Source organism: Ranitomeya variabilis, chromosome 2 (assembly GCF_051348905.1).
Source record: "Ranitomeya variabilis isolate aRanVar5 chromosome 2, aRanVar5.hap1, whole genome shotgun sequence".
NCBI lineage: Eukaryota > Metazoa > Chordata > Amphibia > Anura > Dendrobatidae > Ranitomeya > Ranitomeya variabilis.
This window is the reverse complement of record NC_135233.1, coordinates 73239887-73265428: the sequence shown is the minus strand read 5'-3', so window position 1 is coordinate 73265428 and position 25542 is coordinate 73239887. Positions and strand designations below refer to the sequence as shown.

The following is a 25542-nucleotide window of genomic DNA, read 5'->3' as shown; positions in this document are numbered from 1 at the left end:
ATAGGCAAGCTTAAAAAATGGTCCGATCAGTAAGAGTTTCTGTCTCATTGCTGATTTGATTTCCCAGTGTTAAGGAAGAGTCAGACAGCGGTATAACTCTGGCGAGGGTCGCAATGTAATGCTTGGACTGGCAACCCACTCTCCAGACCCAAGCGTGACAGCTGCATGCTGAGGCATTATCGGGTCAAGGGAGCCATCGGTCAATCCGAGCATTGTGTTCTGATCCTCATCTGAATTATACATGTCTGACTTTTCCTTTAAACTGTAGACTCCAGTACAGAAATATAACAAAACGATATGGTGCTAGAACTTTTTGTACCACTCGAGTTTTGGCTTAAAATCTGACCAATGGGGGACATCCACCCAGCACAGCGGTTTAACCCTTTGACTGCTGCAATCAGACTGAGACCCCTGTGACTGAAGGAGCTAAGATTTATAAAAAAATACAGCCAAGGGTCTTTAGAAAAAAATGCTTTTCTGGACATATCTACAATTTCTTCTGGCGGGAGACAAATTACAGGAAGTCAGGGTAGGTTTTTGTGTTCCTTTCTCATGCTGCTCTTCTGACTGTCACATTGCATACAAACATAATAGAGAGGCGGGGCAGCCAAGTGATTGAATAAAGGCAGGCACTGTGCATGCTGGGAAGTGAGGGACAGGAAGGTCCTGCACCTAATGTGCCGATAGAATGCAATATGGATAATGCTGTCCTATGGCTAGTTACAGATCATGGAAAATGGAAGGGTTCATGGACAAATTTAGATATATGCTCTAAAGCTGTTTGAAATTTTGTGGGGTATGAGAGCAGCAAAACCATGCTTTTACACTTGTTTTGGGGCGAAATATGTACATTTTAAAAGCTGTTTTTTTACATGGATCATCAGATATATTCTAACATGAGAGATATTTATAGGCACTTGCTTTATTTTTTGCCATTAGAATATTGCTGGCAAAAACTTTATTAACTACATCTATAATTCTCAGGCACTGCCAATCTATGACTGACAACATCTGGTAGGGGTCAAAGGACCTGATCCCTGAGAAAACTCTGAAGAAACACCCAGTTGCTCTACACGCAGAGATTTCACATACTGCACTCTAAAAGAAACAAATGTGACTATCTCTTCAATGGAGCGACACTGTGCAAATTGGCAAAAAGCATCAGAATCTTGAGGCCTCAGACATTTTTGCAAAGTACTTAAAGTGAAAGTGACACCCGACACATGCTGTCCAATCCCTGGGCAGCCTGTATCTGTCACTCCGGAGCAAAGGTCTCAGCAGGATGCGGAACATTCATGATAATATCAGGCATTGGCTGTATGATGTCAGCCTGGTATGGCTGACATCATACAGCCAGTGATTGATACATTCTGCCCACGGATTAGGCAGCATGCATCAAATGTCAGATTTAATTTTCTTGAGAAAATGTCAGGTCGTCTTTAAAGATTTTTCTCGGGTTTTAACATATTATCATGGAGTAGTAGGCATGCAAATGCAGGAAATCAATAACAGGATCCTTCAATTTCAGGTAAGGTTAAGGGTCCTAACTATGGATCCTTCGAATGTGTATTATTGACTTACTATAGCATGTTATTACCATAATACTTTTTTAGTGCAAAAAATCTTGACACAACAATATTTGTTTATATATCCTCTTCATGTCTATGCTTTCATCTTTCTTCCTACCTGTCCATCTACGTACAGTAGTTGATGTAGTAATGGACATTCAGCAAGTACGGGCTTATTTTAGAGAACCTAATATGTGAATTGCTTTTGGTAAACAGACGTACAGGAATCCTCTTGTATCCATGTGCCCATGTGAGTGAATGGAATGCCGTCCAGGTCATTTCCTACTGGCTGGCTGTATTTTTCCAGATGTTTTCGCCGTCTGCATAAAGCTTACTGCTGATGATTTAGGGCGCTGAGAAACACTGTATTTCGTTCTGAGACATCCACAGAGAACGAGGGAGGAAATATTGGGAGAAAATGTCTCTGGTTGTTTATTTTGCGGTTATATTCTTGTGTCTTGGATTTATGGATCAAGAGGCAAATGGAGCTTACATGCAGAAATTGGCAAAGAAGAAACTTTGTGCCGACGACGAATGTGTTTGTAAGTCTGCCAAGAACGTAAATATTAATGTATTTTTTTTTACATTAAGTTACTGGTGCTTTATATTCTCCTGGATCGGTAATCTCTTGATAAATCTTCTTTGGTTTATTACCAGACCTTTTGTTCTTTTTTTTTTCCGACTGTATTAAAATTGGATCTTTCTAATTTCCCAGTTTTGACTTTAATATCTATGAGATTATTTTTTTTCCTGTTCCAAGTACAAAATAAAAATATATCTTTTTGAGGTCACATTTCTTCTGTCTTGTAATGTCTGTGTGCTTGATGTAAGATTACCGTGCGGAGTATATATGTGTACATTTTGGACCTAAAAGCTTATGGAACTTTATTATTTTCCATTATTTGACTACATTAATTATTCAATTTTTTACACAGTATGTACTAAAGATATTACTTATTACCAGGGGGATTTTTCACTTTAGCCTTGTTTCCGCTTCTCCAATACAGATTTATGCACATAGCAAAGGGGGAACAAACTTTGAATATTAATTAAGTGTAAGCAAACTTTTTGGCTATGTTAAGGTCACGGAAAGAAATTTTCTGAAAGCTCCTTATTTTTTATGTCTTTTAGATGCTATATCCTTTGGGAAGGCGTTGGATGATTATAATGCTCCAGACTGCAGATTTATAAACATCAAAAGGGATGAGCTGGTCTATGTCTACACTAAGCTGGTGAAGGAAGGTGATGATGCAGGAGAGTTTTGGTCTGGAAGTGTAAGTTTCGATTTGATTATGTTTATTTTTAAAATTGATATGATTCTTAATAAAGTCATTAGGTTGTAGACTTTTTAAAGTTTGCGTAAGTCTGAGTGCACATTGCATTGTGCACTACGTTCCATGTGTGTGCCAGTGTACATGGGATCTAAGTGGTATTGTTTCTCTTTATAGAGAGTGACATGTCTGACATGCCAGGGTAAGGAGGCTTATAAGCCATGCAATGCGCTTCTGGGAAATTATATATTCAAATTAACCATTCAGAGATGAAAGACGACTTGGACTCTGATGCCACCTATCAGAAGAAGCAATTCTGAAAGTCAATATCGACCTTTAACAAGATTTGCCACATACATGTTAACACTTTCACAGTTCCGCATTCACCAGATGGAGGCCACATGGTGTTCTTTTTACTTTTGCTGGGCCGCCCCGTGTTTCTAGGCATACTATTTGTTTAACTGTTTAGTAGAATGCAACCTATACAGAGGGAGACTGCCAAAAAAGTATAGCATATTACTGTTTGTTTTATAATGCTGCCCGATGGTAGACAGATGCTATTGCTAAGGCATCCATCAAGATCTGGCTTTTGTTGGATGTATTATAGCAGGTTGGGGAATGCAGTGACGGACAGGAGGCAGACCAAGAGGTTTAATAAACAGTAGTTACTCCTCGCAGGGAGATATGTACACAAGGAGCAAGGTTATACCTAATACAGAGAGAACTAATAGAGAAAAGGTTTTTTAACGAACAGGGGAGAATAATACAAATAATACTCTTAACACTTTGGGCATCAGCCATGGGTGTGTTCCTGCCCGTGACTGAGGAAGTTTAGATTATGTGCCAAAAAAAAGGATCTGTCACAGTTCTGTGAAAAAAATGGGGCAAACTTCCCTGGCGTTAACGGTGTCCTCCTGTGGTCCTGATGATGGCGGTGTCCTCTGGTGGTCCTGGCGGTGGCGATGTCCAATGGTGAACCTAGCGATGATAGTCTTTGGTATTATCACGGGCACTGGCCCCAACGGATGAAGGGAGGAAGGCGGAATAGTCTCTTCCCTCAGCGGTGAGAGTCTCTACACTGCCAGACCCTGTGACACTGTCCTGACACACTCTATAATGGCCAGCTCGGTCTGCTGTGCCGTACCGATGAGCGCCTGTATCTCGTACACAGACCTTGCTTCTCACAGTCAGTACTTCTGGCCGGGGTGGTCGTGTCAGCATCATCTGCTGAGTCAGCAGTCTCCTAAAGGTCCGCTATGTAAGCAGGGACAGTGGTGTTAGCGAGGACGGCGTTATCTGTGGTGTCTCAGTGGGTCCCCGTCGGTTGTTTCCTGTCAGCGCGTCTGTTCGTCCCCAGCTCCAGTCAGCGCTGCCCCGTTGCCTCACAGTTGATCTCCTCTGACAGGACTCTCGTGCGCGTGCCGTTCCCACCTGACCTGTTTGAATTTCTGCACGCGCATTAACTGTCTGCTTAGCCACGCCCCCTTCTCTCGAGCACAGGGACACCCCAAGCTCTCCCCCTGCATCCTTGGTGACAGACCCGACGGTTCCGGACCCATTACGTATGAGGCAACCCTGGTTAGTTTCTCGCCTTACAGTCTACTTCATTAATGTACATTTTTTGTAGTAGGTGCAAACAAAATGTTGCCTTAAGCTAGTATTTGTGTGGCTTTCTTCTCCGTAAGACTACTATATCTGGCCATTGTATTGCTTGTATCCTGTATGTTTCACCAACTTCCCCTCTGCAGGCTTTATCTCTAATTTTCACTTGTGTCTGAGCTAGTGGGATACAATACAATATACAGAAACTGTAAGTTTTTTGCTCTTCTTTTTCAGTGTAGCACATGTTGCAAAGCTGCCACAGCATGGAAGATATTATAAAGCAGCACAGAGGACATTATAGAGAAGTACTGAGCTGTGTGACTGTGAATCCAGCACTGTACTCAGTTATAATAGTAGCTTGAAATTGCAGCACAAGTCTGCCTGTTTCTAACTGTGGTCAGTGCTTTTCACTCGTTTTTGCCCTCCTCTCTCCTTAGAACAGGGATCCATAACATGTGACTCAAAGGAACATAAATGTGGCTAGCAGCTATCTGCCAACTTGGTGCATTAGCACCAAGTCTCGCTAACAACTAAGAAGCAGGTCTCAAGATTGTGATGCTGGTCGTAGTCACACATAGAAGATCTTGATGCATCTTGATTTTGGATTTGGAGAGATAAATTAAGTTAGTGCAAAGCTGGACATAGGATGATATTGCCAGATAGAGTGGGTGCTTGCAGCTGCTTGCGATAGTAGTGGGAGTGCTTGATGCAAAATATCGAATACGGGTAAGATGGGAACTCCTTGGTATGATTTTTGTGCAGAAGCTTTGGCCATCATTATACGATGATGAGGGGCTCGGGGAGTCACTACTGTGATGAGGCAGGAGCTGGATGTTACTATTTGGATGTTGCTGCACAATTTGCTTTTATTTTTACCCAGTGGGCACCTTATTGCAGTGTATCTTTTGTCTATCCTATGACATTTTAACTTCAGTTTCAACCATGGAGTATTAATAAATGGATTTCTTGTTGCCTTTTTTTGGTCTTTCACTTGGCCTAAAAAATAGGTTTGTTCCTGTACACTGTCATGTAAGAGAATTTAAATGAGAACCAAATTAATTTGAGAAAAATGTAAATTTACACCATTGTCTCTTATTTATTTGTATGTTTTCAGCAAATAACTTGAAAACATTGGTCCACTATTGGATCATTATAAAAATGCCTTTAACACAAAAAGCTAATTTAAAAAATAGTTAATTTTCTGATGACACATCCTCTATGTTCTTCTATTTATATCTTCTCTCTGATAGGTTTATACTGAGCACTACAGGGATCAGATAGGACATATTGGTTATTTTCCAAGCAGTCTCATTATGGAATTGAGTGTGTATCAGGATGATCTTCAAGAATTTCCCACAACGGTAAGTTATTTCAGGGCTTCTGTGTGTGAATGATCAACCCGATAGCTGTCTAGGGTCTAGGATCTCAGAGTGGCCGTTGATTCCCAAAAAAATGCAGCTGAAGAAAACTAAGTTTATGTTGTTTCATTAACTTCATGTCATGTATTAAAAAAAGTTAAAGGGAATCTGTCACCCAAAATTCGCCTATAATCTAAGGCCACCGGCATCAGGGGCTTATCTACAGCATTCTGTAATGCAGTAGATAAGCCCCCGATGTAACCTGAAAGATAAGAAAAACAGGTTAACCCCTTTCTTACCTCAGACGGGATTGTACGTCTGAGGTCAGATACCCCGTTTTGATGCAGGGCTCCGGTGGTGAGCCCGCATCAAAGCCAGGACATCAGCTGTTTTAAACAGCTGACATGTGCCCGCAATAGCGGGGCGTGAAATCACGATTCACCCGCCGCTATTTACTAGTCAAATGCCGCTGTCAAACGCAGACAGCGGCATTTAACCGGCGCTTCCGGCCGGGCGGCCAGAAATGAGCGCATCGCTAACCCCCGTCACATGATCGGAGGTCGGCGATGCTTCTGAATAGTAACCATAGAGGTCCTTGAGACCTCTATGGTTACTGATCCCCGGTAGCTGTGAGCGCCACCCTGTGGTCGGCGCTCATAGCACACCTGCATTTCTGCTGCATAGCAGTGATCTGATGATCGCTGTTATGTAGCAGAGCCGATCGCGTTGTGCCAGCTTTTAGCCTCCCATGGAGGCTATTGAAGCATGGCAAAAGTTAAAAAAAAAAGTTAAAAAAAATGTGAAAAAAATAAAAAAAATATAAAAGTTTAAATCACCCCCCTTTTGCCCCATTCAAAATAAATCAATAAAAAAAAATCAAACCTACACATATTTGGTATCGCCGCGTTCAGAATCGCCCGATCTATCAATAAAAAAAAGCATTAACCTGATCGCTAAACAGCGTAGTGAGAAAAAAATTTGAAACGCCAGTTTTTTTGGTCGCCGCGGCATTGCATTAAAATGCAATAACGGGCGATCAAAAGAACGTATTTGCACAAAAGTGGTATCAATAAAAACATCAGCTCGGCACGCAAAAAATAAGCCCTCACCCGACCCCAGATCATGAAAAATGGAGACGCTTCGGGTATTGGAAAATGGCGCTTTTTTTTTCTTTTAGGAAAGTTTGGATTTTTTTTTCACCACTTAGATAAAAAATAACCTAGTCATGTTAGGTGTCTATGAACTCGTAATGACGTGGAGAATCATAATGGCAGGTCAGTTTTAGCATTTAGTGAACCTAGCAAAAAGCCAATCAAAAAACAAGTGTGGGTTTGCACTTTTTTTGCAATTTCACGGCACTTGGAATTTTTTTCCCGTTCTCTAGTACAAGACATGCTAAAACCAATGATGTCGTTCAAAAGTACAACTTGTTTTGCAAAAAATGAGCTTTCACATGGCAATATTGACGGAGAATTAAAAAAGTTATGGCTCTGGGAAGGAGGGGAGCGAAAAACGAACACGGAAAAACGGAAAATCCCAAGGTCATGAAGGGGTAAATTATACTCACCCAGGGCGATACCGGTGCCGTTCGGTCCGATGAGCCTAGTGGTCCAGATCCGGCACCTACCATCTTCATATGATGACGCCTTCTTCTTTGCTTCCTGCCGCGGCTCCTGTTCAGGCGTACTTTACCTGCCCTGTTGAGGGCAGAGCAAAGTACTGCAGTGCACCAGCGCTGGGCCTCTCTGACCTTTCCCGGTGCCTGTGCACTGCAGTACTTTACTCTGCCCTCAGCAGAGCAGATAAAGTACGCCTGAGCAGGAGCCGCGGCAGGAAGCAAAGAAGAGGACGACATCGTATGAAGATGGGAAGCGCTGGACCTGCGACGCCCATCGGACCGGACCACACCAGGACCGCCCCTGGGTGAGTATAATATAACTTGTTTTTCTTATCTTTCAGGATACATCGGGGGCATATCTACAGCATTATAGAATGCTGTAGAAAAGCCCCTGATGCCGGTGGCCTTAGCTTATAGGCGAATTTTGGGGTGACAGATTCCCTTTAAAAACAGATTATTTTTTTTGTCGTAATGATACTTATTATGAGTGAAATGCCCAGTGGTGCAAAATTTGAACTTGGGTTCTCACCTGCTTGTTGGTCAGGTGTATGGGCCCCTGTAACATTCTAGATCCTATAACGAAATGCACATTCACCTCCAATGTTATAATGTCTACTGTCTTAGCTGTTTCCTGTAATCATCTTCCCCATCGTGGCCTCCATCCTGTAATAATTTATTTCATCCTAGGCTTCTTCCTGTATAATGTCCCCCATCGTGTGCCCTTTCTGTTATAATATCCACTGTTCTAGACCTCCTCCTGTTATAATGTCCCCCATCCTGGGCCTTATCCTGGAATAATGTCCCCCTTCATGGTATAATGTCACCCATCATAGGCCCATTCCTGGAATAATGACCCCCATCCTGGTTCTAAATTCTGTTACAATTACTGCCATCTTGTCCCCCTTCCTGGTGTAATGTCCTCCATACTGGGCTATTTCCTGGTATTATGACCCCCATCCTGAAATAACACCCCCTATCCTGGCATGGTATTTGCAGTGCATGACATCACTGTCATGTGCCGCTCGTGACAGGCACGACGACGTCAGCTGACATCCTCTCCTAACGGGTTCCAGTGAACCATAACAGTTCAGCTGAAATGGGCGCTGGTGTCAGCGGTAACCCTTCTTGCATGGCCTGGTCGAGGTCACACCTCCTGCCACTGCAATCATTACGTTATGCATTTGCACTAGCTGGATACCACCGGAACAGATGCCAAATGGAGTCCAAAGTGTCTCCATGTGCTTCATTATAGTGAGTGGTTGCGTTGTAGGTTTCGTCTGAATCACATTTATGTTCAGCATGGAACACAAGAATGTGATCCCAGTCTTATGCTAAAAATTATCAAAAAATGTTATGTACCCCAAAATGTAACCATTAAAAACCTTATCCCGCACAAAATGAGCCCCCAATCAGCTCCATTATCTGTCACTGGAAATATCGTGGGTTCACAAGCTTCTGATAGAACACCCCCTGAAGAAGAAGACGCAAAACGCGCTTTGGGGTTTCATGCACCCCATCTCCCAAAGTCTTTATTAAATCCATAGGTATAATGTTTGCTTGGTCACATGTTTATGCTCTATCTTTGCACATTTTGCACAGTATTGAATCCATAGGTATTACATTTTGCATGGTCCCATGTATATATGCTATCTTTCAACAATATTTATTTAGTAATAATCATGTGTATATTTATTATATACTAGTTCTTTGTAGGACGTTGTTCCACACCACTTTAAATTTGGAGACATCCATAAATATAATTTATATACTGTATGTAATACCTCACACTGACATGCTGCTATAATGCACATTTTGCACATTATTTCATATTTTTTTAATCATTTATGTATGTATCTATTTCAGGTATGTAGGGTTTTGCTCCACATTATTATGATTTAGCATGCGACTGTATTTATAATTAGTGAATGTTCAGTATTCTATCTTTACTTCAACGATTACTACTTTTATGTACCATGCATTCATGCCTTTACGGAAGTGGGGATCTTCTGCTCCACACTGCTAATTTTATTTTCTTTTTAGATTGTTTGTTATAATTAATAAAGATTATATATTATTGGTATTTTGGGTGTTTTTGCTTCCAGTAATTATGGGATATATAGTTTAGTTGGGAATTACCCTTCAATAAAAATTGTATTGGCCATTCTTTTTCGGTTATTTATGGTAGAACAAAGTCTCTGGAAAAGCGCCACAGATGCAACCCCCTCAAATAAAATTCAGAAAAATCTGCGCTCCCAAATACCTCTTTCTGAGCCCCACTGTGGCTAAACCACAGTTAGTGGCCACATGTTTGGCATTACTGTAGCAGGGAGAGCTCAATTCAAAAATTATGGGGTGCGTGTCGTCAGAAGCACAAGCTGGGCATAATGTATGGGGGCGCTAAAATATTGGGGGCACTACACTGTATGGGGGCACAATGTATGGGCACTAATCTGTCATATTTGCAATTCTCCAGAAAAAAGCACGGCGTGGATGTTACAAAATAGTCACTGCAGCCGTAGATGAATTCAATGAGAGGTGAAATTTCTACATTGGAGTCACTTTTGGGGTTTTTCTGCTTTTCTGGCACCTTAAGGTCTCCACAAATGTCGCCTGCAAACTATTCTTGTAAAATCTGTGCTCCAAAAGCATAGTACTTGCTCCAAAAAAAGTCAGATTAAGCTGTAAAAAATAACCCACTCCCAGATCCCCAAAAAAGTGGAAACTTTTTTCATACAAATTTCAGAACTTTTTTCACCACTTAAATAAAAAAAGTACCTATACATGTTTGGTATCTGCAAACTCATACTGACCTGGGGAATCATATTGACAGGCCAGTTTTATCATATAGTGAACATGACAAATAAAAAAAACCCCTAAAAATAATTGTGGAATTGCACTTTTTTTTTTGCAATTTTACAGCACTTGGATTTTTTTCCCCATTTTCCAGTACACTATATGGTAAAATCAATGCATCATTCAAAAGTACAACTCGTCCTGCAGAAAAGAAGCCCTCATACTGCTATATTGATGGGATGATAAAAAAAGTTATGGCTCTGCCAAGAAGGAGAGGAAAAAAAAAATGAGATCTGGGCTTTGTGGGGGCCATATCATCAATTCAAGGACTCCCTCTTGTTATTTACATTGAATAGAGTTCTTAAAGGGAACCTATCGGTAGGATCAGAGGCTTAGCTAGGAGTCCAGCTCAAGATGTGCGAAACTTCTGAGTGGGCCCTGGTTACAGGTATGGTGCACGGTGGCACAGTGGTTAGCACTGCAGCCTTGCAGCGCTGGAGTCCTGGGTTCAAACCCCACCAAGGACAACATCTGCAAAGAGTTTGTATGTTCTCTCTGTGTTTGCGTGGGTTTCCTCCGGGCACTCCGGTTTCCTCCCACATTCCAAAGATATACTGATAGGGAATTTAGATTGTGAGCCCCATCGGGGACAGCGATGATAATGTGTGCATAATGTAAAGCGCTGCGGAATATGTTAGCGCTATATAAAGATTATTTATTTATTATGGTGGCGTACCCTAATTGTGGGTATAGGGGAACCTCAGCAGATGACCAGGCTGAAAATACATCTCTATACAAACACCAAACTGATATTACTGCCACACAGAGACTGTATAGTGGTAGGCAACAGTCCTGCAGACCATACAAGTGATCACAGTACACTGATTACTGTGATATTTTGGATGCCTTACAGCAGACGTTCTTTCTGATGGACTGGCTCACTTTTGCCATCTTTCGTATCTGTCTCAAACCGACATGACAAGTACTCCAGCCACATCTCGTCTGCAGGGATTACAACAAAACCACATTTTACTTCACACTTTTCCTGCCCTGCCCCCATCTATTCCCAACCTGCACAAACTCCTCATCCTGCCATGTCGCCCTATTACTGTACCTGCTGTGTGGTACAACAACAATGCTCCTCTTAATGTCCACCACTGTGCCCCTTACAAAATAAAAAAAAGCTTTTTTTGTACCCTATAGAAGTTAATATTGCCCCCTAGAAAATATTAATACCATGTTTAAGTGCCCCAGAAAATTGTGGCCACGTTTTGCCCCTAGTCATAATGCCCTCTAAAGGCAAAATGAGCAATTGTAAGTACACAGTGATATATAATATGATTGCAATATATTAAGAGAATGACAACAATGGGAGTGCTTCTTTAACCCCTTCCCGACATTTGCAGTACATATACGTCATGATCGGGAAGGACTTCCCAACCAATGTAGTCAGAATTGTAAAATTTGCCCGGTCATGAAGGTGAAAACAGGCTCAATGGAGAACTGGTTAATCTGGCCAACTAGTAGAGAATAGTGATGAGTAGGGTTGAGTGAAACAGATCGGCACTTTTCAAAAGTCGCCGACTTTTAGCAAAGTCGGGTTTCGTGAAACCCGACCCGATCCCACTCTGGGATCGGGTCGGCGGTACACGATCTGTAATCCATAGTCGGGTTTCGTTTTATATATATATATATATATACATATATATATATATATATATATATATATATAATCATAGAGACACATATATATATATTTATATTTACTTCAGCGCGATAATGTTGAAAAGCCGGTAATTCAATTGCCGGCTTTTCATTTCTCCTTCACAAACCCGACATGATATGAGACATGGTTTACATACAGTAAACCATGTCATATCCCCCTTTTTTTTGCATATTCCACACTACTAATGTTAGTAGTGTGTATGTGCAAAATTACGACGCTGTAGCTATTAAATTTAAGGGTTAAATCGCGGAAAAAATTGGCGTGGGCTCCCGCGCAATTTTCTCCGCCAGAGTGGTAAAGCCAGTGACTGAGGGCGGATATTAATAGCCAGGAGAGGGTCCATGGTTATTGGCCCCCCCTGGCTACAAACATCTGCCCCCAGCCACCCCAGAAAAGGCTCATCTGGAAGATGCGCCTATTCTGGCACTTGGCCACTCTCTTCCCACTCCCGTGTAGCGGTGGGATATGGGGTAATGAAGGGTTAATGCCACCTTGCTATTGTAAGGTGACATTAAGCCAGATTAATAATGGAGAGGCGTCAATTCTGACACCTATCCATTATTAATCCAATTGTATGAAAGGGTTAAAAAACACACACACACACACGATTAAAAAGTATTTTAATGAAATAAACACACAGGTTGTTTTAATATTTTATTGCTCTCTCAATCCACCTGATGATGCGCCCCCTGGTGGATGTCCTCATATGACCTGGAGCGTGGGAAAAAGTTCCCAGGCTGCAGTTGATGAGGACATCCAGCAGAGGGCGCATCACCGCGACTGAAGGTAACTACAGGTCATTGACCTATATTTCCTTCATTCGCCGGGGTTTACAGGCAGGAGCACAGCTGCATTATAGCAGAGCTCCTGCCTGTAAACTATTTTAACCCCTTCAGATGGATTTACCTCGTGGGACGTGACAGTTCATCAGAGGGTATGTATATTGTTGGTTTATTATTTTTCCAAGCGAGGGTCTTCAGGTGGATTGAGAGAGCAATAAAATATTAAAACAACCTGTGTGTTTATTTCATTAAAATACTTTTTAATCATGTGTGTGTGTTTTTTAACCCTTTCATACAATTGGATTAATAATGGATAGGTGTCAGAATTGACGCCTCTCCATTATTAATCTGGCTTAATGTCACCTTACAATAGCAAGGCGGCATTAACCCTTCATTACCCCATATCCCACCGCTACACGGGAGTGGGAAGAGAGAGGCCAAGTGCCAGAATAGGCGCATCTTCCAGATGTGCCTTTTCTGGGGTGGCTGGGGGCAGATGTTTGTAGCCAGGGGGGGCCAATAACCATGGACCCTCTCCTGGCTATTAATATCCGCCCTCAGTCACTGGCTTTACCACTCTGGCGGAGAAAATTGCGCGGGAGCCCACGCCAATTTTTTCCGCGATTTAACCCTTAAATTTAATAACTACAGCGCCGAAATTTTGCACATACACACTACTAACATTAGTAGTGTGGAATATGCAAAAAAAAGGGGGATATGACATGGTTTACTGTATGTAAACCATGTCTCATATCATGTCGGGTTTAGGCAGGAGAAATGAAAAGCCGGCAATTGAATTACCGGCTTTTCAACATTATCGCTCTGAAGCAAATATTAAAAAAGTATGCTTCACCATTGAATTGCATTGGGTTTCGTGTTTTGGCCGATCCCCGACCCCAACTTTTCAATAAGATCGGCCGATTTCACTCGACCCGACGTTTGAGAAAGTCGGGTTTCGTGAAACCCGACTCGATCTCAAAAAATGAAAAGTCGCTCAACCCTAGTGATGAGTGAATATACTCGTTACTCGAGATTTCTCAAGCACGCTCGGGGGTCCTCCGAGTATTTTTTAGTGCTCGGAGTTTTAGTTTTTCTTGCCGCAGCTGAATGATTTACATCTGTTAGCCAGAATAAGTACATGTGGGGATTCCCTAGCAACCAGGCAACCCCCACATGTACATATGCTGGCTATCAGATGTAAATCATTCAGCTGCGGCAATAAAAACTAAAACTCTGAGCACTAAAAAATACTCGCAGGACCCCCGAGCATGCTCGAGAAATCTCGAGTAACGAGTATATTCGCTCATCACTAGTAGAGAACTTTACTCAATCATTTATTGTTGAACTGATCTTGTTGCTCTTCCTGACATTTATTGTTTCTCTTGTACAGGCTATCGACTTCTACTGTGATTAAAGTGGACAGGAATGGGAGAACAGATATGAAACAACCGCAGTGGACATCAGGATGATTTGCATGCATTTGCATACCTTTCCCTTTGTGTTGCATCCTGTCTTAACTATCACTTCATATAAACCAATACAAATAAAGTATCGTATATTCAATGCTGAATTACTACAATATGATTTTTTTTTAATGAATCCTCTAACTTTATTTCCTTTGTGTGGAGTTCCAGGTTCCTGCATATTAGAGCATGCTTGTACTGTATATTTGTGCCATTATTTCTAATGATGTAATTCTTCCTTCGGGAACCAACATGTCCTGCATTCTTCACATTTGTTCAAGACCTAAAAGTTAGAGGATATCTGGTGGTATAACTATATGTTGAACTGATGAATTATGTTGTGGTTGTATGCACATGTTCACAGTTCACACAATGACTTTTTCAGGCAGAAACTGCCTGAAAAATATCAGAAATAATGAACATACCATATGTATTTCTATGTAGAAACGACTTGCTGTGCAGATGTTCAGGCCTTTAAATGTCTTTTAATTGCTTCTGGTTTCTAAAATGTAGTTATAAGAAGTGACTTGTGCAATCTTTTGCTGGTAAGACGCTCTGTACTTTACAAAATAAGTACATTGAAAATCTCAAAAGACATCTAAACATCTTTTAGACCATTTTGCTATCTTTTTTGCGTAAAGAAAACACTTGCTGATTCTTCATTATTCAATGGAGTGATAAAAAAGACTTTGAAAACAAAAGTGTAAAAGTCACAAAAACAAGGGCAACAAGGGAGAACCCTCCAAAAAACTGATGACGACCAAAATTGTTGTAAAAATGTTCATGAAACATTTGAAAAATGACACAACAGATGCATAAGATGGATAAGTATCTGTTCTCAGCATTGAGGAAAGTATTAATCATGATCAAATCCCCAAAAGTATTAAGTGATCTGCTCACTGAGAGAAGGTTGCAATGTGCTGCTTACCAAGGAATAAAGGAGAAATTAGAGGATCCACCAGCTTAACCACTCGCTATTCGGCCCCTCAATGTGACTGTGCCCTGAGAAGCTACCCACTACCCCCTTGCTAGAAAACTTACCAAAACCTAATGCATCAAGTGTCGATTTTTATCAGGTGATCGAAATGAGGCAATACTACTCCTGAGGACTTTGGAGCTGCTTATTGGGGGACATTGCCACTGTGACCATTTAAGTCACTATGGTTGGTTACTGTTACCCATGCCTCACGGGTGTGTCAGAGGTTGCAGACAGCCACACTGCATCTGACTGCAGAAGATCTCAGCGGTTGGCCTTGCAGACTAGTGGCCACTTCCCCCGGGCCTTAATGGTGTCACCTGCATTTGGGTATTTATAACTACCAAATTCCTGTTGGGAGTTGCGGGTGTTATTTTCTATTTCCCTGTTGAGGCTTTTGAGCTGCAGCAGTAGGCTAGCGTCTTCTTTGGAGTTGAAGGATGACAGTGTTTCTCTCTGAGTCTGCTCAAGCTTCCCCTTGTTTTGTGTATCCTAGCTGTCTTTAGTTTAGTGGGGTTTGACCAATGTTCACCTCTTCCTTCCCTAAGCAGGACTTACCGCTAGATATCCTGCTCGGCGATAGGTGCAAAACTTATTTAGGGTCTCTTGGGGCAGACACGGTGATGTTAGATCTGCTTAGGAGTCTCCACTCCCTGCTTCCCTAGTTTTGGACCCCCTTCCCCTTATCCCTTTGTGTTACATTTAGTCTGTCCTACAATGTGCATGACACCATGCCACAGAGGTATTGAGAATTATGCTATTGTGAGGGAATATTGTGGAAAATTTATATGTAGTATTGTGGATAGAACTAATGGGAGCATTGCAGCTGCTTGCTGGGGAATATTATAGGTGGAAATAATAGAGGAACTTCAGATAGTAATAGCATGTTGCTCATGTTACAAGAGGCTGATATCAGAATTGTGTGGCATTATAACTGGCAATAATTGGGACACTGGAACTGAAACTGCTGGCAGACACTTATAGGAAATTGTGGCTGTGACATATGGGAACACTGTTGCAGAATCAAGGCCTTGTTATGATGTAAACATATTTGTATGTTAACCTTGGGCACCAAACGGCTTATTCTACCTCTGGCACTCATTTTGTGTGTTTTATATAAAATCATCTATTACAGTTCTAGAAGTAGCACTACATAAATCAAAGCATTTCATCAATACATGAAATATATAATTTAAATATAATAAACCATTTATCTGCCCCTATTCACCTCAACTCAGGTGTCCTGCTGAGATTACGTTCCCCGGTTTATACCCTGATAGCAGGGCCTGTATTTATTAGGCGGTTCCACCTACAACTTCCCGGCTGAACATTGGCTCCTATTAGTGATGTCATATCGGACCTCCATACTGCTGACCTTGGCTCCGTTTACTAATCCTGTGCTGCCTACCCCAACTTCGGAGCAGTCTAACCAAGTTTAGTCTTTGCCCTCCTGTACCACGAACCCATGCCTCTGACCCTTCCAGCTGCTTCAGTCCTGGGGTCTGCCCTTGAGTGGTACTTGGCAACTACCTGCAGCCAAGACTATCCTTACCACCAGAGGCTCTGGGCAGCTGGGGGCTGCTATTTTTAGGCTGGGGGGGCCTATATCAATGGCCCCTTACCAGCCTGAGAATACCAGCCCCCAGCTGTGAGCTTTAGCAAGGCTGGTTGTCAAAAATTGGGTGACCCCACGCCATCTTTTTAATTTAATTATTTAAATAAATTTAAAAAAAATGTGAGGACCCCTCTATTCTTGATAACTAGCCTTGCTGAAGCTGACAGCTGGGGTTGCAGCCCCCAGCTGTGAGTTTTGTCTGGCTGGTTATCAAAAATAGGGGGGAACCCACGCTGTTTTTTTAAAAAAAATATATATTTATTAATAGCGCAGGAGCGGCAGATGAAAACTCCCATCCGCCACTCCTGCTGTCACTGTAATTAGCGTTAGCAGGTGTCAGGTGATGGGATAAGTAGTCCCATCAGCTGACACCAGTGACTGGAGGTAAATTTTTTTACTCTCTGACCAGCAGGGATGATTTCCCCGCCGATCAACAAGTGGTGTTTGCCATGCTGTCATGCATATGACAGCGTGTCAAACACTGTATTGTCGGGCCCCCCATTCAAGTGAATGGGGTTCGGGTCCGCGCTACTGGATTACAGGCTGCATGGACGCATCATGCAGCCTGCAATCTAGATGTAGCAGAGCGGAGTGTGAGGTCACAAATATGCTGCAAGAAAAGTCAACCTGCGTATTTGCAGTGTTTTTTCACCATCTATTCAAGTCAATGGGTGAAAAACGCTGAAAAAATGGTGAAAGAAGTGACATGCTCTATGTCCAAAAACACAGCAAAGCACAAAATACTGATCATACAACAAAACAATGTGTGTGCGTGAGATTTCTGAAATCTCATAGGTTTTGCTGGTACTGTTAAAAGCAGCTAAAAATTAGCTTAAAAATGCAGCAAAAACGCCCTGTGTGAACTTACACTTAGAGGGTGGTGACGGAAGGTAAATAGGTGAAAGGTGAAGTTTGTCCAGCAATCGACTGCTGGGCCAGACAGAAAGGAGACAGTTGGTGAATGGTCCAGCCCAAAGTGAGAGGGGTTAGGGACAGTAAGAAAGCAACGACTCTAGTGAGGAGAGTTCGTTGGTGAAAGTTGCTGGGCTAGTTCAAGGTGCAATGGGCTAAAGCATGGTGTGGACAAAGACGTTCTGGCATTATGAGGTTGCACAAAACTCCCTACAGACATTCCTGCAATGTCCAAAAGCCTAGGGCTTGGGATGGGAGCTATTGAGAGCACCAACATGCCTTCCATACAGTGGAAGATGGGCATGGAACCGTGTGAAGGAAACGTTGCGGATCTCAGGTATACTACGGAGCTGGATTGGGAAACCCTGGGACTGACAGGAGTATCAATTGTAGGGGTAAACTGTGCTGAGTGAGATGTTCTGTGTGGAGGAAGCAAGTGAAAGACGGTGCTGTGCTCGATACTGCGTGGTAAAGATAGTTGTACTTGAACTGTTCAGTCATGACAAACTTGTTTAAACAAATCGGGTGTTATCTATTGAATGTGCGGTTGTTCCCGAATCCGGGATTGTGGAGACAGTGTAGGCCTGTGGCCAAAACATGAGTGAACTGCACTGCACTTACAGCACATGGGAACTGGGACACTGTTTATTTGTGGGGTGCCAGGGTGTGGGAGAACAACTTCTCCCCCATGACTACTGCCCTGCGTACCTTACAAATCCACTTCACCAGGTCACCACATAACTGTACTATTTGGAAATATTTATCAACAGAGCTGCAATTACAAGAACTTCAAAGTAATATTCCTTTTAACCAAATTGTTATACAATTTAATGTCATAAGGTGCGACAAACAAAGGAGCATTGCTATAGTGATTGCTCGACTAATATACAATTGTGCTCAAAAGTTTTTGCTTTCTTGGCCTTTTTTCAGAGAACACGAATGATAACACCAAAACTTTTTCTCCACTCATGGTTAGTGGTTGGGTGAAGCCATTTATTCTCAAACTACTGTGTTTCCTCTTTTTAAATCATAATGATAACTCAAAACATCCAAATAACCCTGATCAAAAGTTTACATATCCCATTTCTTAATACCGTGTATTGCCCCCTCTAACATCAATGACAGCTTGAAGTCTTTTGTGGTAGTTGTGGATGAGGTTCTTTATTTTCTCAGATATTAAAGCTGCCCACTCTTCTTGGCAAAAAGCCTCCAGTTCCTGTAAATTCCTGGGCTGTCTAGCATGAACTGTGCGCTTGATATCTCCCCAGAGTGGCTCAATGATATTGAGGTCAGGAGACTGAGATGGCCGCTCTAGAACCTTAATTTTGTTCTGCTGTAGCCAATGACAGGTAGACTTGGCCTTGTGTTTTGGATCGTTGTCATATTGGAACGTCCAAGTACATCTAGGCTGATGATTGCAAATTTGCCTCCAGTATTTGCTGATAACGTGCTGCATTCATCTTTCATTCAACTTTGACCAAGTTTCCTGTGCCTTTGTAGCTCACACATCCCCAAAACATCAGTGATCTACCTCCATGCTTTACAGTAGGAATGGTGTTACTTCCATCATAGGCCTTGTTGACCTCTCTCCAAATGTAACATTTATGGCTGTTCCCAAAAAGTTAAATTTTGGTCTCATCAACAAATTACCTTGTACCAAAAGTTTTGAAGCTTGTCTCTGTGCTGTTTTTTTGTATTGTAGGTGAGATACTTTGTGGCATTTGTGCAGTAATAGCTTTCTTTTGGCAACTCGACCATGCAGCCCATTTTTCTTCAAGTGCTTCCTTATTGTGCATCTTAAAACAGCCACATTGCTAGTTTTCAGAGAGTCCAGTATTTCAGCTGATGTTATTTGTGGGTTTTTCTTTGCATTCCGAATAATTTTCCTGGCAGTTGTGGATGACATTTTTGTTGGTCAACCTGATCGTGGTTTTTACAGAGTCCCTGATTTTCCATTTGTTACAGTTTGAACGCTGCTGACTGGCATTATCTTTTCATTGGCTATCTTTTTGTATCCCTTTCCTGTTTTATACAGTTCAACTACCTTTTCCCATAGATCCGTTGACAATTCTTTTGCTTTCCTCATGACTCACAGAAACGTCCGTGGCTGGATGAAAGATACAACCGTTTGTCTGGATCCCAGAAACTCACTCAACTTTTATGCACACACACTGATTTCAAGCAAACAGGTTACAGGTGAGGATGTTACCTTTAGTAGCCATTCAAACCCATTTGTGTCAACTTCTGTGCATGTTATCAGGCCAAAATCACCAGGGTATGTGAACTTTTGATCAGGGTCATTTGGATGTTTTGGGTTTCATTATGATTTAAGAAGAGAAAACACAGTAGTTTGACAATAAATGGCTTCACCCAACCACTAACCATGAGTGGAGAAAAAGTTTTGGTGTTATCGTTCATATTCTGTGAAAAAAGGCCAAGAAAGCACAAATTCTGCTGGGGTATTTAAACTTTTGAGCACAGCTTTATTACGACTCCCCGGACTGCTTTATACAGAATTGCTCACTCAAACAAGATAAACGCCAAAGATAAAATTGTTGGTCTATACATGGCTGGGAAATGCAGTTTTCCAGAGTTTTGCCCATCTCCATCTGTAAATGTAATCCGCTATGACTGATAACGTGAAAGATAATATGTATCTCACATAATATGTATTTATAATATGTATCTCACATAAAACCTTGCCAACCAGTCTTATTTTTTTCACTCTACTGGCTTGAGAAGTATTATACTAAAATAAGTTATCTCCGGTAACAAGTCTCTGGTTAGAACAGCGGAGCAGAAAATATCTCAAGACCATAGCAAACTCATTGCAGAAAACCTATCAGTGTTTTAATCTTACATACGCACAGTCAGTTACACAGTGAATGGGAAGCAAGCTGAAGTGTAGACTGTTCCGTGCCGATATGTGACTAAAACATTTATTCATTTCTGGGTTTTTCTTGTACAGTCTATCTCATTTTTTTCATTCTGCCTACAGCAAGGGATTTAAAAAAAATAGAAAAAGAATCAAATCAACTGAGATATTAATACAATTTAATAGGTGAAAACATTTTCGTATAGTGTGCTCTGAATGTTTGCTGTGGGCCTGAAATCATGCAGATGAAATGTATTAATTTCGTAGGGTTTTTATTTAGAACAAGAATATTCGCTGGGGAAAGCAATCAGACGTTTATTGAATATTTAACAGGTAGGTTATGTAAAGCAATTAAAATTTTGTATGTAAAGTGTTAATTATAACTTAACTTCTAATCGGGACTGAAAGATTTTTTTTTTAGAATTCTCTGATATTTGCAAAGGATTGTTTTTATATAAAGTACAATTTTAAAATATTAAATTAAATGCTATTTTTTATTATTGAGCACAGCTTACCCAAATTATTTCTATTCTAACCATGGGGTGTAGTCACTAGTGCTATAATTTGTTTTTAGTTTCTCTAAAGCAATCCATGAAAATTTGTAAAAATACATGCAGCAGATATGCAAGAATGCAGTAAAAATATAGCCAATTTATTATGTTATTGCAGGTTTCTGTAATCACAACTGAAAAACTCCAAAACCATGTTTAGCAGGCAGATAATTATACCTACTACTCAGATTCCTATTATTTTCAATTAAATTGCTGGAGACCACCCAATGTAGAATAATAATTGTCTAGGTTTTCATATTTTGTTTGGATTCTATAGAGGGAAATAAGAAAAAGGCTAAAAACTCTAAAAAAAAATATCTCCAAACATTAAAGTATTTGGTGTTCACCAAATTTATTATGGATTTTTGACACTTTTTTGCACCAACCTTAAATTTCTGAAGAGTTTTTAACCCATTTGGACCAGATGGTTTTTCATGTTTGCACTTTAGGCTTTTTCTTTTTGTTCTTCTAAGACCTAAAAATTCATATTGACATATGAGGGCTTGTTTTTATTTTTTTTTGTGGATTGAGTTGTGGTTGTGATTGACACCATTAATATCATATGTATTGGAAAACTTACTTTGAGACACTTATCACACTATTTGCTCTGAACTATATGGAGATGGGTGCACATTTGTTAAAGGGGTTGTCCGGTCTAAAATGAAAAGTCAGTAGTCACTCTATGTGCCTGCAGACTTGCGAATCCTTCCAGTGCACACACAGTGTGGTATATAAGGTTTATTGGGATTTAATCCCATTACAAATTGACCCTTTAAGGTACCTTCACATTAAGCGACGCTGCAGCGATAGCGACAACGATGCCGATCGCTGCAGCATCGCTGTTTGATCGCTGGAGATGGAGCTGTTTGAACGATGCTGAGGTCCCTGGGTAACCAGGGTAAACATCGGGTTACTAAGCGCAGGGCCGCGCTTAGTAACCCGATGTTTACCCTGGTTACCAGCGTAAAATGTAAAAAAAACAAACAGTACATACTTACATTCGCGTCCCCCGGCGTCCACTTCCTGCACTGACTGAGCGCCGGCCCTAACAGCAGAGCGGTGACGTCACCGCTGTGCTGTACTTTCACTTTCACTTTACGGCGCTCAGTCAGTGTGGGAAGCGGACGCCGGGGGACGCGAAGGTGAGTATGTACTGTTTTTTTTTTTTACATTTTACGCTGGTAACCAGGGTAAACATCGGGTTACTAAGCGCGGCCCTGCGCTTAGTAACCCGATGTTTACCCTGGTTACCAGTGTAAAACATCGCTGGTATCGTTGCTTTTGGTGTCAAACACGACGATACACGCCGGTCTGACGACCAAATAAAGTTGTTTGTTCAACGACCAGCGATATCACAGCAGGATCCTGATCGCTGCTGCCTGTCAAACACAACGATATCGCTAGCCAGGACGCTGCAACGTCACGGATCGCTAGCGATATCGTTTAGTGTGAAGGTACCTTTAGTGTTCTAATAGCTGCCTCCACTTTGCATAAACCAAAGTTTAATCAAATATAATAATTAGAGTGCTTGGTGCACCTTTGGTGTGATCAACATGCTCAGGGCATCGTCCTGCCGACTGGTGTTTCATGACCTCCCTTACTGGTGATTGACCGGAGTTTTCTCTGCAGACAATTCTCTGTTCAGGAAAGCCAGTGCTGTCAATCACCGGTGAGTGACGTAGGGGACATGCAAAACCAATGGAAAGAACATTTCACCCAGCCTCTTGGCCATATCCACGATTCCCCAAATACGCTAATTAACATATTTGATTAAGCTCCTGTTTCTTAGAATGGCGTCAGCAATAAGATCATTAAAGCTGCAATTTTTTTAATTTATCTCTTTATTCAAACTTTTAATTTCACAATCAAACACAATACATTTTAGTATATCACCTGGTATTTGGGATACAGAGATGCAACATAACCTGAGTCCAATTTGCCAAATTAACTGAATTTTCAACTATTAATATGTTGAGGTAAAGTGTCTTGTGTTATAATTCACACTACGAAAAGCATTGTGGACTCCTCTTTTTTCTGACATAGTGGGGAAAAAGTTGAAGAACACCGCAGAGTACAGTGGCATGTAAAAGTTTGGGCACCCCTGGTCAAAATTCCTGTTATAGTGAACAGTTAAGCAAGTTGAAGATTAAAAGATCTCTAAAAGGCTAAAAGTTAAAGATGACACATTTCCTTTGTATTTTAGTAAAAAAAATAATATATATATATATATATATATATATATATATATATATATATTTTACATTTTAAAAATTACAAGAAGGAAAATGGGCTAATGCAAAAGTTTGTGCACCCTTGTGCATGGTGAGTACCTAGCAGGACCCCCTTTTGAAAGTATCACAGCCTGTAAACACTTTTGTAGCCTTCCAAGAGTCTTTCAATTCTTGTTTGAAGGATTTTCATCCATCCCTCCTTGGAAAATTCCTCCAGTTCTGTGAGATTCCTGGGTCATCTTGAATGCACTGCTATTTTGAACTCTAGCCACAGATTTTCAATGATGTTCAGATCAGGGGACTGCGAGGGTCATTGTAAAGTCTTAAGCTTGCATATTTTGAGGTAGTCTATTGTGGATTTTGACGTGTGCTTAGGATCATTATCCATTTGTAGAAGCCATCCTCTTTTCAACTTCATCTTTTTTTACAGATGGTGTTACTGTATGTTTGCATCAAGAATTTGTTGAAATTCAATTGAATCCATTCTTCCCTGTACCCGTGAAATGTTCCCAGTGTCATTGATTATAACATAAACCCAAAGCATCATTGATAGACCCCCATGCTGAATAGTTGGTGAGATGTTCTTTTTCTGAAATTCTGTGTCCTTTTTTCTACACACGTAGCTTTGATCATTGTGGCCAAAGAGTTGTATTTTAGCCTCTTCGGTTCACAGAACTTTTTTCCAAAATGGATCAGGCTTGTTTAGATGTTTTTAAGCATACTTGTGATGCTGAATTTTATGGTGAGGATGCAGGAGAGATTTTCTTCTGATGACTGTTCCATGAAGGCCATATTTGTGCAGGTGTTTCTGAACAGTAGAACAAAGTACCACAACTTCAGAGTCTGCTAAATCTTTCTGAAGGTCTTTATCAGCGAAGTGGAGGTTCTGATTTGCCTCTCTAGCAATCTTAAGAGCAACTCTCACTGAAATTTTGGTTGGTCTTCCAGACTTTATCTTGATCTCCACTATTCCTGCTAACTGACATTTCTTAATTACATTTTGAACCGAGGAAAGGCAACTTGAAAATGCTTTGCTATCTTACTATAACCTTCTCCTGCTTTGAGGACCTCCACATTTTCAGAGTGCTGGGCAGCTGCTTAGAACAAACTATGGCTGCTGTTTTTTGAAACAATTAGATGAAACTGGGTTTTTATAAAGCTGGGAAATTTGACAGTAAACAAGTCATAACCCTAACAAGCTAATTAAGGTCTGAAACCTTGGTTAAAGTTATCTGAGATCATTTTCCTTTTTGTAATTTTTAAAATGGAAAAAATGACAATTATATTTTTTTGCCTAAAATACAAAGAAAATGTGTAATCTTTAACTTTAGGCCTTATAGAGATCATTTCATTTTCAACTTTGTTCGCTATTCACAATAACAGTAATTTTGACCAAGAGTGCCCAAACTTTTACATGCCGCTGTAACTAGTAAAATTAACAGAGAAGGAAGAAATTCATGCTGCCCCCCAATTTAGGCAATTATCAACATATAATATAAAACATTGCAAGTTTTCTATAGAAAAGGAATTCCCAATTGGAGCTTATCCTCATACCTGCCCCTGTTAGTCCTTTATAGTATTACAGACCATAATATGTCTTCAGTTGTGAAAGATTGAGATGATGTAGACTAGCATTATGCTCTTCAATATAGGGATCATGGAAGCATAGAGCGATGTTGGTAGCATTTGTGAACCTTTTAAATTTTTAACCAAACAGAAAGAACTATCTATCTTGTGATCAATGCCAGAAAGGTTCTCTGCTACAACCTGTAGACATCATTTTAACATTCTAATTACATCTTAGATACATTTAGCACCTTGATGGACCTGGAGCTACCCTGCATTACAACTATAATGCAAGATAGTGGCTTATTCTCCATCTAGCGACGTTGACCTAAGAAAGGAGAAGAAAAAAAATTAAGTTGCAAGTGTTTGCTAACCTAGTCTGGCCAAGCAGAGAAAAAATAATACTGCCTTGTTTCTGTGAGGTCTAGGCATTCTTTGGGATTTGGGTATTGGCTAGGGTCTATTTTCATCGTGGATCTTTCTGCTTCCATTTCAACCGTCATGTCTCGATATTCCAGAGTTGCACAGGAGTTCTTCCATACCTGATTCAACCTCACGGGTGACTTTTAAGTGCTAATGTCTCCATTCTCCTGAAAAATCTTGAGAGCGGCTGGATATTGGAGCATAAACTATTT

General features: G+C 40.9%; 1 protein-coding gene across 1 annotated transcript; it reads left to right on the top strand.

The window, feature by feature from the left end:
• Positions 1-1896: 1896 nt before the first annotated feature.
• OTOR (otoraplin) lies at positions 1897-14288 on the top strand. The gene is made up of 4 exons (XM_077292264.1): positions 1897-2110; positions 2700-2842; positions 5692-5802; positions 14109-14288. The coding sequence occupies exons 1-4, from the start codon at positions 1987-1989 to the stop codon at positions 14130-14132; spliced, it is 402 nt and encodes a 133-aa protein (XP_077148379.1). The 5' UTR covers positions 1897-1986; the 3' UTR covers positions 14133-14288.
• Positions 14289-25542: the final 11254 nt, after the last annotated feature.

Excerpts from the sequence above, each read along its gene's own strand:
- OTOR (XM_077292264.1), top strand. The coding sequence starts at position 1,987 with ATGTCTCTGGTTGTTTATTTTGCGGTTATATTCTTGTGTCTTGGATTT. Across the intron at positions 2,843-5,691 it reads GAGAGTTTTGGTCTGGAAGT|GTTTATACTGAGCACTACAG; the intron begins GTAAGTTTCGAT and ends TCTCTCTGATAG. Across the intron at positions 5,803-14,108 it reads TTCAAGAATTTCCCACAACG|GCTATCGACTTCTACTGTGA; the intron begins GTAAGTTATTTC and ends TCTCTTGTACAG.